The 12,687-nt window shown below is 43.3% G+C and overlaps 1 protein-coding gene across 8 annotated transcripts in view; it reads left to right on the top strand.

Annotated features, from left to right (window-relative positions):
- LOC125887522 (cytosolic carboxypeptidase 4) overlaps nucleotides 1–12,687 on the top strand; it is a 668,935-nt gene that overhangs the window by 535,752 nt on the left and 120,496 nt on the right. For all 8 annotated transcript variants that reach the window (XM_049574398.1, XM_049574403.1, XM_049574402.1 and 5 more), the window contains one exon: nucleotides 8–137. In XM_049574398.1, coding sequence (XP_049430355.1) covers nucleotides 8–137 — 130 coding nt within the window. The remainder of the gene's footprint in view (nucleotides 1–7; nucleotides 138–12,687) is intronic.

Below are 12,687 nucleotides of genomic sequence, written 5' to 3'. Positions count from 1 at the left end.
TCCTCAGGAATCGCTGCGATCTCAACTGTGCAGATCTAAATCGTCAGTGGTGTAAACCTGACCCAGTCCTCAGTCCAACCATCTACCACACCAAAGGTTTCCTCTACTACCTCAACAGTATAGGACGGACTCCACTGGTGAGATACACATGCTCTTCTGTCCTATAGACTTGTTAGCTTGATGTTACTTGTCTTCAGGTGGTGTGATCCTTGTTCCTTGTTTTGCTTTGAAAATCCCTTCAGCATTGTACACTGCCCCATTTGAGACTTTAGCCCCCTTTCCACTGAGCAGTATGGTATACCATCCGCAAAAAGTTGCGGATGGTACCAATGGAACCGTTCCGTACCATTACCATTTTTGGTACCCCTTCTCTTGGTGTTGGTACTAAAAGGTGGAGCTGTGAACACTGCAGTCCGTTGATTGGTCAGTAGCGGACGGTCACCCTGCTCAGGGCTGCGTTGTGGCTGGTTATGGGGCAGAAGCCACTGTTCACATTGTGGAGAGTTTAATAAGCAGACTGTGACTAAAAATAAAGGGATGTTTTGCTGCCTCTCACAGCAGCTGTCATGTGAGCAAAAAAATAACTGAATTCACTGGGCCAACTGCCAGGATTTTTAAGGTGGAACCTGAAATGTTACTCAGTGTACGAGCTGACGACTTGACTCACAGTGACACACTTTAAATATTCCACATGACAACTCTGACCATTACTTAAGTTTTTATATGACATACACTTTCAGTAGTAAGTGGATCTTCAAGCTTTTATTAATTTTGGCCAGGTTATATGAACTGCATATATTCTAATCCTTACTAAAAAAAAAAGGGTCATGTAGCATTGAGCTACGGCAACACTAAGCCCCCGAGCTTCCCTGAGAAGGACTAAATTCCAGAGGTACCATATCGAAAGTGTTTGGTGGAAACGGGGCTTTTGATAGACCTGCACCGAGGTTGGTTTTACACGTCACTGCCATGTACAACTAGAAATGAGTTTTGTTAAGACAAAGCACCTCTAGTGTTAAATGGGTACTATTGCTTACTGTTGGGACTTGACCTTGTAACGAGGTAAGCTTAGTTGGAGGGACCTGTGGAGTATGGACGAGAATCGTGTTAGATTCCTGGTAGGGGCTACATATGGTATGTTACCAACCCCCCAGAACCTAAAACGGGGTACCTGGGTAAATGGGGACCTATCATGTCCATTGTGTTCAATGTTGAAATGTTTAGCTGCAGGCATCGAAGGGAAACGAAGACAGGTAAATTCAGAAGGTGTTAAGAGTAGGAGTTTAGCAATTCAGTTTATCTGTGAGGCGGGGAAATACAGAAGGGATAAGTTAGTAAGGAGGCAAGGGTGTGGCTGCCTAGAAGGTGCTTGTGATTGGGAAATGCAAGTAGATTTAGGGGGAAAGCTTGTTGTTCCCCATCAATCAATCAATCAATCAATTTTATTTATAAAGCCCAATATCACAAATCACAATTTGCCTCACAGGGCTTTACAGCATACGACATCCCTCTGTCCTTAAGACCCTCACAGCGGATAAGGAAAAACTCCCCAAAAAAAAACCCTTTAACGGGGGGAAAAAAACGGTAGAAACCTCAGGAAGAGCAACTGAGGAGGGATCCCTCTTCCAGGACGGACAGACGTGCAATAGATGTCGTACAGAACAGATCAACTTGATAAATTAACAGTAATCCATATGACACAGGGAGAGAGAGAGAGAGAGAGAGAGAGAGAGAGAGAGAGAGAAAGAGGGAGAGAGAGAGAGAGAGCGAGAGAGAGATATGCAGGTAATGACAGTATCTTACAACAACATTAATGGAAGTAATAATATTATAGTTATAGTTCTGGTTACTGCGGTACAATATGTTGAAAGTATGTATTAATACCTGGCAGTATACATGTGTGACAATAATCATATGTGTATAATAACAGAAGAAGTATGACTAATGACTAATGATGGCAGCAGCAGCAGGAGGCATCTGGCGGGACCACGCAGCACAACCACACACGCCACGCTGTCCAGGCACCGCTGTGATATGAGTTAATCTGAGAGACAGTGGAGCACAAAGGCTCCGGAGAAGAAGCCGAGTTAGTGACATCCAGAATGGCCGGGTTAGCTAGATGCAGTAATAGGATACGAGAGAGAGAGAGAGAGAGAAGGAGAGAAGGAGTGTGTCAGGAGAGTGTATTATAGAGGGGTCCTCCGGCAGACTAGGCCTAAGTCAGCCTAACTAAGGGCTGGTACAGGACAAGCCTGAGCCAGCCCTAACTATAAGCTTTATCAAAGAGGAAAGTCTTAAGTCTAGTCTTAAATGTGGAGACGGTGTCTGCCTCCCGGACCGTAACAGGAAGATGATTCCACAGGAGAGGAGCCTGATAGCTAAAGGCTCTGGCTCCTGATCTACTTTTGGAGACTTTAGGGACCACGAGTAACCCTGCGTTCTCAGAGCGCAGTGTTCTGGTGGGATAATATGGCACTATGAGCTCTCTAAGATATGATGGAGCTTGACCATTTAGAGCTTTATAAGTTAACAGTAGGATTTTAAATTCAATTCTGGATTTTACAGGGAGCCAGTGCAGAGAAGCTAAAACAGGAGAGATATGATCGCGTTTATTAGTTCCTGTTAGTACACGTGCTGCTGCATTCTGAATTAGCTGGAGAGTTTTTAAGGACTTACTAGAGCTACCTGATAATAGAGAGTTACAATAATCCAGCCTTGAGGTAACAAAAGCGTGGACCAATTTTTCTGCATCTTTTCGGGTCAGGATAGGCCTAATTTTCGCAATATTACGCAGATGAAAAATGCAGTCCGTGAGGTTTGCTTTAAATGAGAATTAAAAGACAAATCTTGATCAAATGTTACTCCGAGGTTTCTTACGGTAGTGGCAGGGGCCAGAGCAATGCCATCTAGAGAAACTATGTCATCAGATAAAGAGTCTCTGAGTTGTTTGGGGCCAAGAACAATAACTTCAGTTTTGTCTGAATTTAACATCAGGAAATTGGTGCTCATCCAAGTTTTTATGTCTTTAAGGCAATTATGGAGTTTAGTTAATTGATTGCTTTCTTCTGGCTTCATCAGTAAATACAACTGTGTATCATCCGCATAACAATGGAAATTTATAGAGTGATTTCTAATGATGTTACCTAACGGAAGCATATATAGAGTAAACAGGATTGGTCCGAGCACAGAACTCATGGAACTCCAAAACAAACTTTAGTATGTTAGGATGGTTCATTGCTAACGTCAACAAATTGAAAACGATCAGATAAATAAGATTTAAACCAGCTTAGTGCTGAACCTTTTAAGCCAATTAAGTGATCCAGTCTCTGCAGCAGAATTTGATGGTCAATTGTGTCAAACGCCGCACTAAGATCTAATAAAACAAGTACAGAGACGAGTCCTTTGTCTGAAGCAATCAGAAGGTCATTTGTAATTTTAACTAGAGCTGTCTCAGTGCTATGATGCACTCTAAATCCTGACTGAAATTCCTCAAATAAATTATTATCCTGGAGAAAATCACACAGCTGGTCTGCGACTACTTTCTCAAGGATCTTTGACATAAAGGGAAGATTAGATATTGGTCTATAGTTGGCTAACACCTCTGGATCCAGGGTGGGCTTTTTTAGTAGAGGTTTAATTACAGCTACCTTAAAAGACTGTGGTACATAACCTGTTAATAAGGATATATTGATCATATCTAATATATGAGTGTTAACTATAGGTAAGACCTCCTTAAGTAGCCTAGTTGGGATGGGGTCTAAGAGACACGTTGATGATTTGGATGAAGAAATCAGGAAATAGTTTGTGCCAAGCAGAGGCCTGACATAGTGTTGTGGTCAGTGAGTCAACAGTTGAACAGTTTATTTCATTGAGCTGACAGTTCCTTGGGAAGACTCAGTGGAAGAAGCCTATGAAAGAAAAAAAGCTTAGATATGCAGACTAAGGAGCAGAAGCTGAGCAGCGAGGATGGAAAAGTAGGATTTGTCCAGTGGAAGTGGGGTGAGATCAGCTGTCTCGCTCCTGGGGGAACTCGGAGTGCGGGGACAGAGTTTGAGGAAGACAGTGAAGGAAATGTCAGATGAAGCAGCTAGAGCTAGCCAGTGGATCTATAAGAGAAGAAATAATGTCAGTTGGGGGCCAGCAGGGGGAACTACTAAGAAGGTTACATAAGTCCTTGAGATCAGGTGGAGAGATCCACCAATCAGTCCTGTTAGGAGAAAATCCAGGAAGAGGAAGGTTATTTAAGTGTGGGAGCGGTCTATTTGAATCCCTTTTGTTTGAGACCATGCTGCAAGGTGAGTGTGTTTGCTGATCCTGTGGGGTTATTTATCTCCATTAACTTTAGCTTATATTGGAGTTATGCTATGTAGCGTGTGAAATAGAGTATGGTAAATGTGCTAGGAAAGGTAGTATCAGCACTGTCGCTACCTGGAGCTCGCATGTACAGGGCCTGGGTTTGTTGAAGGTGGCAGTGCTGTTTGGGCTGGGAAAGCCATGTGTAAGTAAGGTAAAGGAGGTTGTTGGGTTGGTGCGGGGAGCAGTGAGACCTGGCATTAGGGGAGTGTCTCTGGGACACCAGAGATCACTGTCTAGCCTCCTGGAGGTGACGTGGGACCAACTAGACAAAACACTGGTGAAAGGAGGTTCCCACCCGATGACCCCAAAGACACGTTAGTTATCACTGCTCACTGGTCTGTATAGTTAAGCCTTGCCATAATAGCTTATCATAAGGCTTACGAGGTTATTCACTGCGTGCTGATCCTTTCTTTAGAGCACAAACTTCTTGTGTTTATTTGAATTGAACAGGCCTGCAATTAGAAAATCAGAATGGCTATTGGAAATAATTAATAATTATAATGCATTCGCTCCTCACGTAGTCCACCACTGTACTGATAGTGACACAAATGCTTTTCCAAAGTACGTTGCATTTCTTGCAGTTAGGCAAACTTGAGTTTTCAGCTGCAGCAGCAAACTTATGCATTCTAAACTTTTAAAGCCATCAGTTTAGAAAGCCTAAATACTAATTGGACACTTGGATTTATTTTTGTAGTACTTTGTTAGTAAGAACACTAGCTAAGGACACCCCCTTGTGAACTTCATTGTAGGTGCCACTCTTTCTTCACCCCACTTAACAGACTTACATAACTAACATTCCTGTTCTCATTAACACCTGCTGAGAAACACAGGTTAGTTATCTGGTACCATGTCAGTTTATCTGGATTTTGTACTTGATGACTATTCTTTCTAAGCCAAGAAATATAGTGCCAACAAATGCCCAGCTGGTACAGCTTGAGCAAACTGACAAATGAATTCACTGTACCACAGATTATTTGCCATTAGTTAAGATCTAACCTGGCTTTTCCTTTCGGTCTTACCATCTGAAATGGTGACTAAGACTGCATGTTCTTTGTTCATGAAACAAAGGACAGCCATTTGGCACTCGTCTCTACAGGATGCCTCATTGTCACACCTAAGGAAGAGAGCAGTCCACTCCCGAGGCCCTGATGGGCTCTCTTGCCCCTGAACCATTAAAGGGGACTCCCTTGCTCTTCTCCTGAACCTCCATAGAGGTAGTATGTAGGCAGGAGGACCTGCTACGCCCTTCCCCTTTTGTCTCAATTCTGCATGCTAACAGCAGGAGCTGCAGCCTTGCTTTCAATGTGGCCTGCTTACAGAAGACACAGAACCTGAAGCAGCAGACAAGTTAGTGTGCCAACACAAGGTTTGCAACTAACTGTCTAGCACCAAGGAGATCCAAGTCGAGTTAGCACCAGACTTCTAACTCTGCAAGGACACTGAGCAACCAGTCTTCTTGGATCTGCACCTTTGGAACAAGGACACAGCAAGGACTGCGTCTGACATACCAGTTCTTTCCAGCCTTCAACTGCAGCATGCAACAGTAACTCTTCTCCCCTCCATCCATTCAAGGATTGGTAATGTAACAACTGGGCATAGCATTTTTATTATCGACTTTGTCGATTGTGATTTAATGCTGTTCATTGAGCTGAGCATTGTGATGGTTTGCAGTTAGGTTTTTGGTTACTTGCCTTCACCAAAGCTAAGTGATGTTAGTTTGCTAATGCTTTACACAGAAAGGGTCTTCTATGCAACTAAACATCTTCTGTAGCCCAAACCCTTTTGCAACAAATATCGTATATGTTCACTCACAAATTGAGTTTCAACATAGCAACACCCAAAGATGACAAAGATGAGTTTCCACTTCATCTCCTTTGTCTTTGTCCTGACTGACCATACTGTCAGGCAAAGATTGTAAATAATCTTGTTCAGTTTACAATATATATATATATGTATATTTATATATATATATATTTATTTATTTGCGTTTATGTTTGTTAATAATTCCTGTTTATTTAACTATATATTTGTTAATACTATTGTTTAAATTTCTTATATTTTCACGTATCTTTCCCCTCTTGCAAGGAGCACCTGTAACATAAATAATACTGATTCTGATTCTGATTCTGAAAAACTCTCCTGATCTGAAGCCATGTTTGATTCAGCCATCTTGTAGTTCTCTGTTGTCAGCCATTTTGTTTGTAGGCCATACAGCCTTTGTTTCTCTCTCTCTCTCTTAAGGTGCGGACACACGAAACTGACATTAAAAAACTAGTGGCGACGAAAGCCAACTGTTCCATTGTCTACATTGCCTCACGTTGCCCTGTGTCAGTTGCATTTGAACACTACACGGACTACATCCGATGGCCAAGTGGCATGTACGTTCTGCGCCTGCGTGAGAGAGCGTGGAATGACAGAGGGGTACATCCTGACAGCCAAGGGGTTTCCTATCTGTGCAGCCGAGCACCGCAGCACCTCCACGGACTATTACATCCAGACGGTCCCGGTGTTTCCTCCGCAGGCTCCACTTCACTCAGCTGCCCAGTAAACCCACTGCTTCTTCCCACTTTAACCTGAATAACAAACCAGGGCTCGGTGCTCCAGTTGGACCCAAACGGAGAGCCGGGGCTAGCTCAGAGACTACTGGAAGCTAACTGGCTGTGCTTCCCTCCAGTCATGCTGCGGCTAATGCTCTGCTAGCCGCCCCCAGCCAACTCCGGCTCCCCTTTGGATTCTAACGGAGAGCCGGGGCTAGCTGGGAAGCTAGCGGAGGCTAACTGGCTGTGCTTCCCTCAGGTCATGCTGTGGCTAACGCTCCCCTAGCCGCTCCCAGCTTGCTCTGGTTTGTTATTCAGGTTAAGTGGGAAGAAGCAGCGGGTCTGTGGGCAGCTGAGTGAAGTGGAGCCTGAGGAGGAAGCACTGGTTAGCCCCGGTTTCACTAGAGGCAGATTCACTCGCTACAAGGGCGAGGAAATAAAACCTGAACAGCCAATCAGAGTTATCTCTCTCACCGACAAGCTCAATCAGCCGAAAAGCCGCCAACGCCGAAGTGCCGATGGTGTGGGACACATTGCAAAAATTAGGCAGACACTCACAGACGCTCACCGATGGCCTGACTCTGGTCGACGGCCGACTGTCGGTTTGGTGTGTCAGGGCCTTTACGCACACACACACACACACACACACACACACACACATACACACCCTGCTTGTATGTAGTGACTAGTTAGAATTTGTGTGTTGTTTTGTTTTGCCTTCTTGTGAATAAATACTTTTAGAATTGTACCTGCTATCTGTCTAATATGTATAGTGTATAGTCATAGTCAATAGTCATCCTGCACAAGAGTGAATAGTCATAATCAACAGTAATCCTCTGCTATGTCAAGAACTCTGAATATTTTATGAGACTGATATCATCAACTGGCTATAATTTTTCTCTTTTCGGGAATGGTGCCCCATGAGGTGATTTAATTAAATTAAGTCACATTATTGAACAAAATTAATAATTACTATTAATAATCATTAATTATTTCTGAAAGCTATTTTAATACTTAAATTGGAGGCCCGTTACAAGATCAGGTCCCAACATTAGTATAGTTAATGGATGCTGGAGTCATATTAGCCTAGCTTAGCATAAGAACTGGAAGCTGGAGGAAATGTTGTGTCCTTAAACATAGAAAATAAGGAAGATGACTGAGGAAAGAAACTCACAGCTCTTGCCTTCACTTGACTGTCTTGGATGTTATATTATAATCAGTGCTAAACAAAAATACACACATTTCGACATTTGAACACTCTCAGTCTCAACATAGTTAACTCTTTCTAAGCTATTGATCACATTTTTTATCCGATATACACTGAACAAAAATATAAATGCAACACTTTTGTTTTTGCTCCCATTTTTCATGAGCTGAACTCAAAGATCTAAAACATTTTCTGTATACACAAAAGACCATTTATCACAAATATTGTTCACAAATCTGTCTAAATCTGTGTTAGTGAGCACTTCTCCTTTGCCGAGATAATCCATCTCACCTCACAGGTGTGGCATATCAAGATGCTGATTAGACAGCATGAATATTGCACAGGTGTGCCTTAGGCTGGCCACAATAAAAGGCCACTCTGAAATATGCAGTTTTGCTTTATTGGGGAGGTCTGGGGGGGTCAGAAAACCAGTCAGTATCTGGTGTGACCACCATTTGCCTCACACAGTGCAACACATCTCCTTCGCATAGAGTTGATCAGGTTGTTGATTGTGGCCTGTGGAATGTTGGTCCACTCCTCTTCAATGGCTGTGCGAAGTTGCTGGATATTGGCAGGAACTGGAACACGCTGTCGTATACGCCGATCCAGAGCATCCCAAACATGCTCAATGGGTGACATGTCCATTGAGTATGCTGGCCATGCAATAACTGGGATGTTTTCAGCTTCCAGGAATTGTGTACAGATCCTTGCAACATGGGGCCGTGCATTGTCATGCTGCAACATGAGGTGATGGTTGTGGATGAATGGCACAACAATGGGCCTCAGGATCTCGTCATGGTATCTCTGTACATTCTCAATGCCATCAATAAAATGCACCTGTGTTCGTTGTCCATAACATACACCTGCCCATACCATAACCCCACCGCCACCATGGGACACTCGATCCACCACGTTGACATGGTGAAGAGAACAGCTCTCCAACGTGCCAGATGCCATTGAATGTGAGCATTTGCCCACTCAATTTGGTTACGACGACAAACTGCAGTCAGGTCGAGACCCCGATGAGGACGACAAGCATGCAGATGACAGTTTCTGACAGTTTGTGCAGAAATTCTTTGGTTATGCAAACCGATTGTTGTAGCAACTGTCCGGGTGGCTGGTCTCAGACAATCTTGGAGGTGAACATGCTGTATGGGGAGGTCCTGGGCTGGTGTGGTTACACGTGGTCTGCAGTTGTGAGGCCAGTTGGATATATTGACAAATTGTCTGAAACGCCTTTGGAGACGGCTTATGGTAGAGAAATGAACATTCAATTCACGGGCAACAGCTCTGGTGGACATTCCTGCAGTCAGCATGCAAATTGCATGCTCCCTCAAAACTTGCGACATCTGTGGCATTGTGCTGTGTGATAAAACTGAACATTTTAGAGTGGCCTTTTATTGTGGCCAGCCTAAGGCACACCTGTGCAATAATCATGCTGTCTAATCAGCATCTTGATATGCCACACCTGTGAGGTGGAATGGATTATCTCGGCAAAGGAGAAGTGTTCACTAACACAGATTTAGACAGATTTGTGAACAATATTTGAGGGAAATGGCCTTTTGTGTATATAGAAAATGTTTTAGATCTTTGTGTTCAGCTCATGAAAAATGGGAGCAAAAACAAAAGTGTTGCCTTTCTATTTTTGTTCAGTGTACAGTACAGGCCAAAAGTTTGGACACACCTTCTCATTCAATGCGTTTTCTTTATTTTCATGACTATTTACATTGTAGATTCTCACTGAAGGCATCAAAACTATGAATGAACACATGTGGAGTTATGTACTTAACAAAAAAAGGTGAAATAACTGAAAACATGTTTTATATTCCAGTTTCTTCAAAATAGCCACCCTTTGCTCTGATTACTGCTTTGCACACTCTTGGCATTCTCTCGATGAGCTTCAAGAGGTAGTCACCTGAAATGGTTTTCCAACAGTCTTGAAGGAGTTCCCAGAGGTGTTTAGCACTTGTTGGCCCCTTTGCCTTCACTCTGCGGTCCAGCTCACCCCAAACCATCTCGATTGGGTTCAGGTCCGGTGACTGTGGAGGCCAGGTCATCTGCCGCAGCACTCCATCACTCTCCTTCTTGGTCAAATAGCCCTTACACAGCCTGGAGGTGTGTTTGGGGTCACTGTCCTGTTGAAAAATAAATGATCGTCCAACTAAACGCAAACTGGATGGGATGGCATGTCGCTGCAGGATGCTGTGGTAGCCATGCTGGTTCAGTGTGCCTTCAATTTTGAATAAATCCCCAACAGTGTCACCAGCAAAACACCCCCACACCATCACACCTCCTCCTCCATGCTTCACAGTGGGAACCAGGCATGTGGAATCCATCCGTTCACCTTTTCTGCGTTTCACAAAGACACGGCGGTTGGAACCAAAGATCTTAAATTTGGACTCATCAGACCAAAGCACAGATTTCCACTGGTCTAATGTCCATTCCTTGTGTTTCTTGGCCCAAACAAATCTCTTCTGCTTGTTGCCTCTCCTTAGCAGTGGTTTCCTAGCAGCTATTTGACCATGAAGGCCTGATTTGCGCAGTCTCCTCTTAACAGTTGTTCTAGAGATGATTCTGCTGCTAGAACTCTGTGTGGCATTCATCTGGTCTCTGATCTGAGCTGCTGTTAACTTGCGATTTCTGAGGCTGGTGACTCGGATGAACTTATCCTGAGAAGCAGAGGTGACTCTTGGTCTTCCTTTCCTGGGTCGGTCCTCATGTGTGCCAGTTTCGTTGTAGCGCTTGATGGTTTTTGCGACTCCACTTGGGGACACATTTAAAGTTTTTGCAATTTTCCGGACTGACTGACCTTCATTTCTTAAAGTAATGATGGCCACTCATTTTTCTTTAGTTAGCTGATTGGTTCTTGCCATAATATGAATTTTAACAGTTGTCCAATAGGGCTGTCGGCTGTGTATTAACCTGACTTCTGCACAACACAACTGATGGTCCCAACCCCATTGATAAAGCAAGAAATTCCGCTAATTAACCCTGATAAGGCACACCTGTGAAGTGTAAACCATTTCAGGTGACTACCTCTTGAAGCTCATGGAGAGAATGCCAAGAGTGTGCAAAGCAGTAATCAGAGCAAAGGGTGGCTATTTTGAAGAAACTGGAATATAAAACATGTTTTCAGTTATTTCACCTTTTTTTGTTAAGTACATAACTCCACATGTGTTCATTCATAGTTTTGGTGCCTTCAGTGAGAATCTACAATGTAAATAGTCATGAAAATAAAGAAAACGCATTGAATGAGAAGGTGTGTCCAAACTTTTGGCCTGTAGGAGTTTGCAAACTTCAAAGAAGACGTCAACAAAAAACTTCAGGTGAACAGTATCGTGCTACAGGAACAGAAAAAAAGTCTTAGGGAAGCTCAAATAGGTATCGACGAACTCGAGACATTCAGCATGGAAGCGAGAGAGGCACTGCTGACAACACTCCACGAACAGAAAAAGCTGCAGGAAAAGCAGAAGGGGACTCGAGCTATTATGGAGAGAGCTGACTCTGCCCAAGAGGACCAGCTTATTAATTCACAGGCACACCAAGCGGCAGCGAGGAGACCCAGCCCCAGAGAGATGCCACGGTCCATAATTGTTAACTTTAACTGTTATATTAAAGAAGGCCTGGCAGAAGTGGATTAAACTTAACATACCTCTCTTTTCTACGCGACTGAGGTGGTGCAGAAACGCAGATCCTACACGGAAATGAAACAAGACCCTGAAGGACAAAGGCATCAGGTTCCAGACGCCTTTAACAAGGATCAAGATCCACTGGACAGACGGACCCCGGATCTATAACAGCACACACGAAGCAGCAAAAGAGATAAGGGAAATGGGAATGGAGGTCCAGGTGAGGGAGGCTGACGAGGGGCGCATGCTGGAGGAGCAGATACAGGCTGCATCCCGGTGGCAGCACATTGGAGATCCAGGGCCGCAAGGAGGATTAACCCAGCACGTGAGAGGAAACTTACTCGCGTTTCAGAGATCTGGACACATAGATATAGGTGTGAAGACGTTTTATTATATAGACACATCCTTTTAAACCCTAAGCCTATTTTATAGGCCTCTGCTCGAAAATTGCATACCCATAATGAAATGAATATATCACTGCAACCACAAGGTCTATTTAAATACTTTTGGTGTCATAGTAAAGGGAACACTTGCGAGATTTGTTAAGATGTGTAAATATCAATATATGTGTTAAATGTGAAGAGTAAATGAAGATGGCACATAGCACAAATTAAACATTTTGAGGTTCGCTTAAAAAAAAAGCATTTTCAGGATGACTATCCCTTTGGAATGATGCAGCTGCAGCTCTAAATGTCTATCAAATCTTAGTACAATATGTGAACATTAAATCTGCAAAGGTTGATTCTGATAAAGTGAAGCAGAAGAATATTAGAGAGGTTTTAGTACAGAAAATTCAGGCGAGCTCTCCAAAATTGCACCATGATTGCATGTGATTTTTGTCATGTGTTATCCTATATCTTTCATTTTTTTGTTTCTGTAAATCCCTAATGATGTTTAGGATATACACACACAACTGTCCGTTTCATGCATTTCCCACTCCAAACTGACAAATACACAT

The sequence above is a fragment of the Epinephelus fuscoguttatus genome, linkage group LG4 (assembly GCF_011397635.1).
Source record: "Epinephelus fuscoguttatus linkage group LG4, E.fuscoguttatus.final_Chr_v1".
NCBI classification, from domain to species: Eukaryota; Metazoa; Chordata; class Actinopteri; order Perciformes; family Serranidae; genus Epinephelus; species Epinephelus fuscoguttatus.
This window is presented reverse-complemented; position numbering and strand designations above follow the sequence as displayed.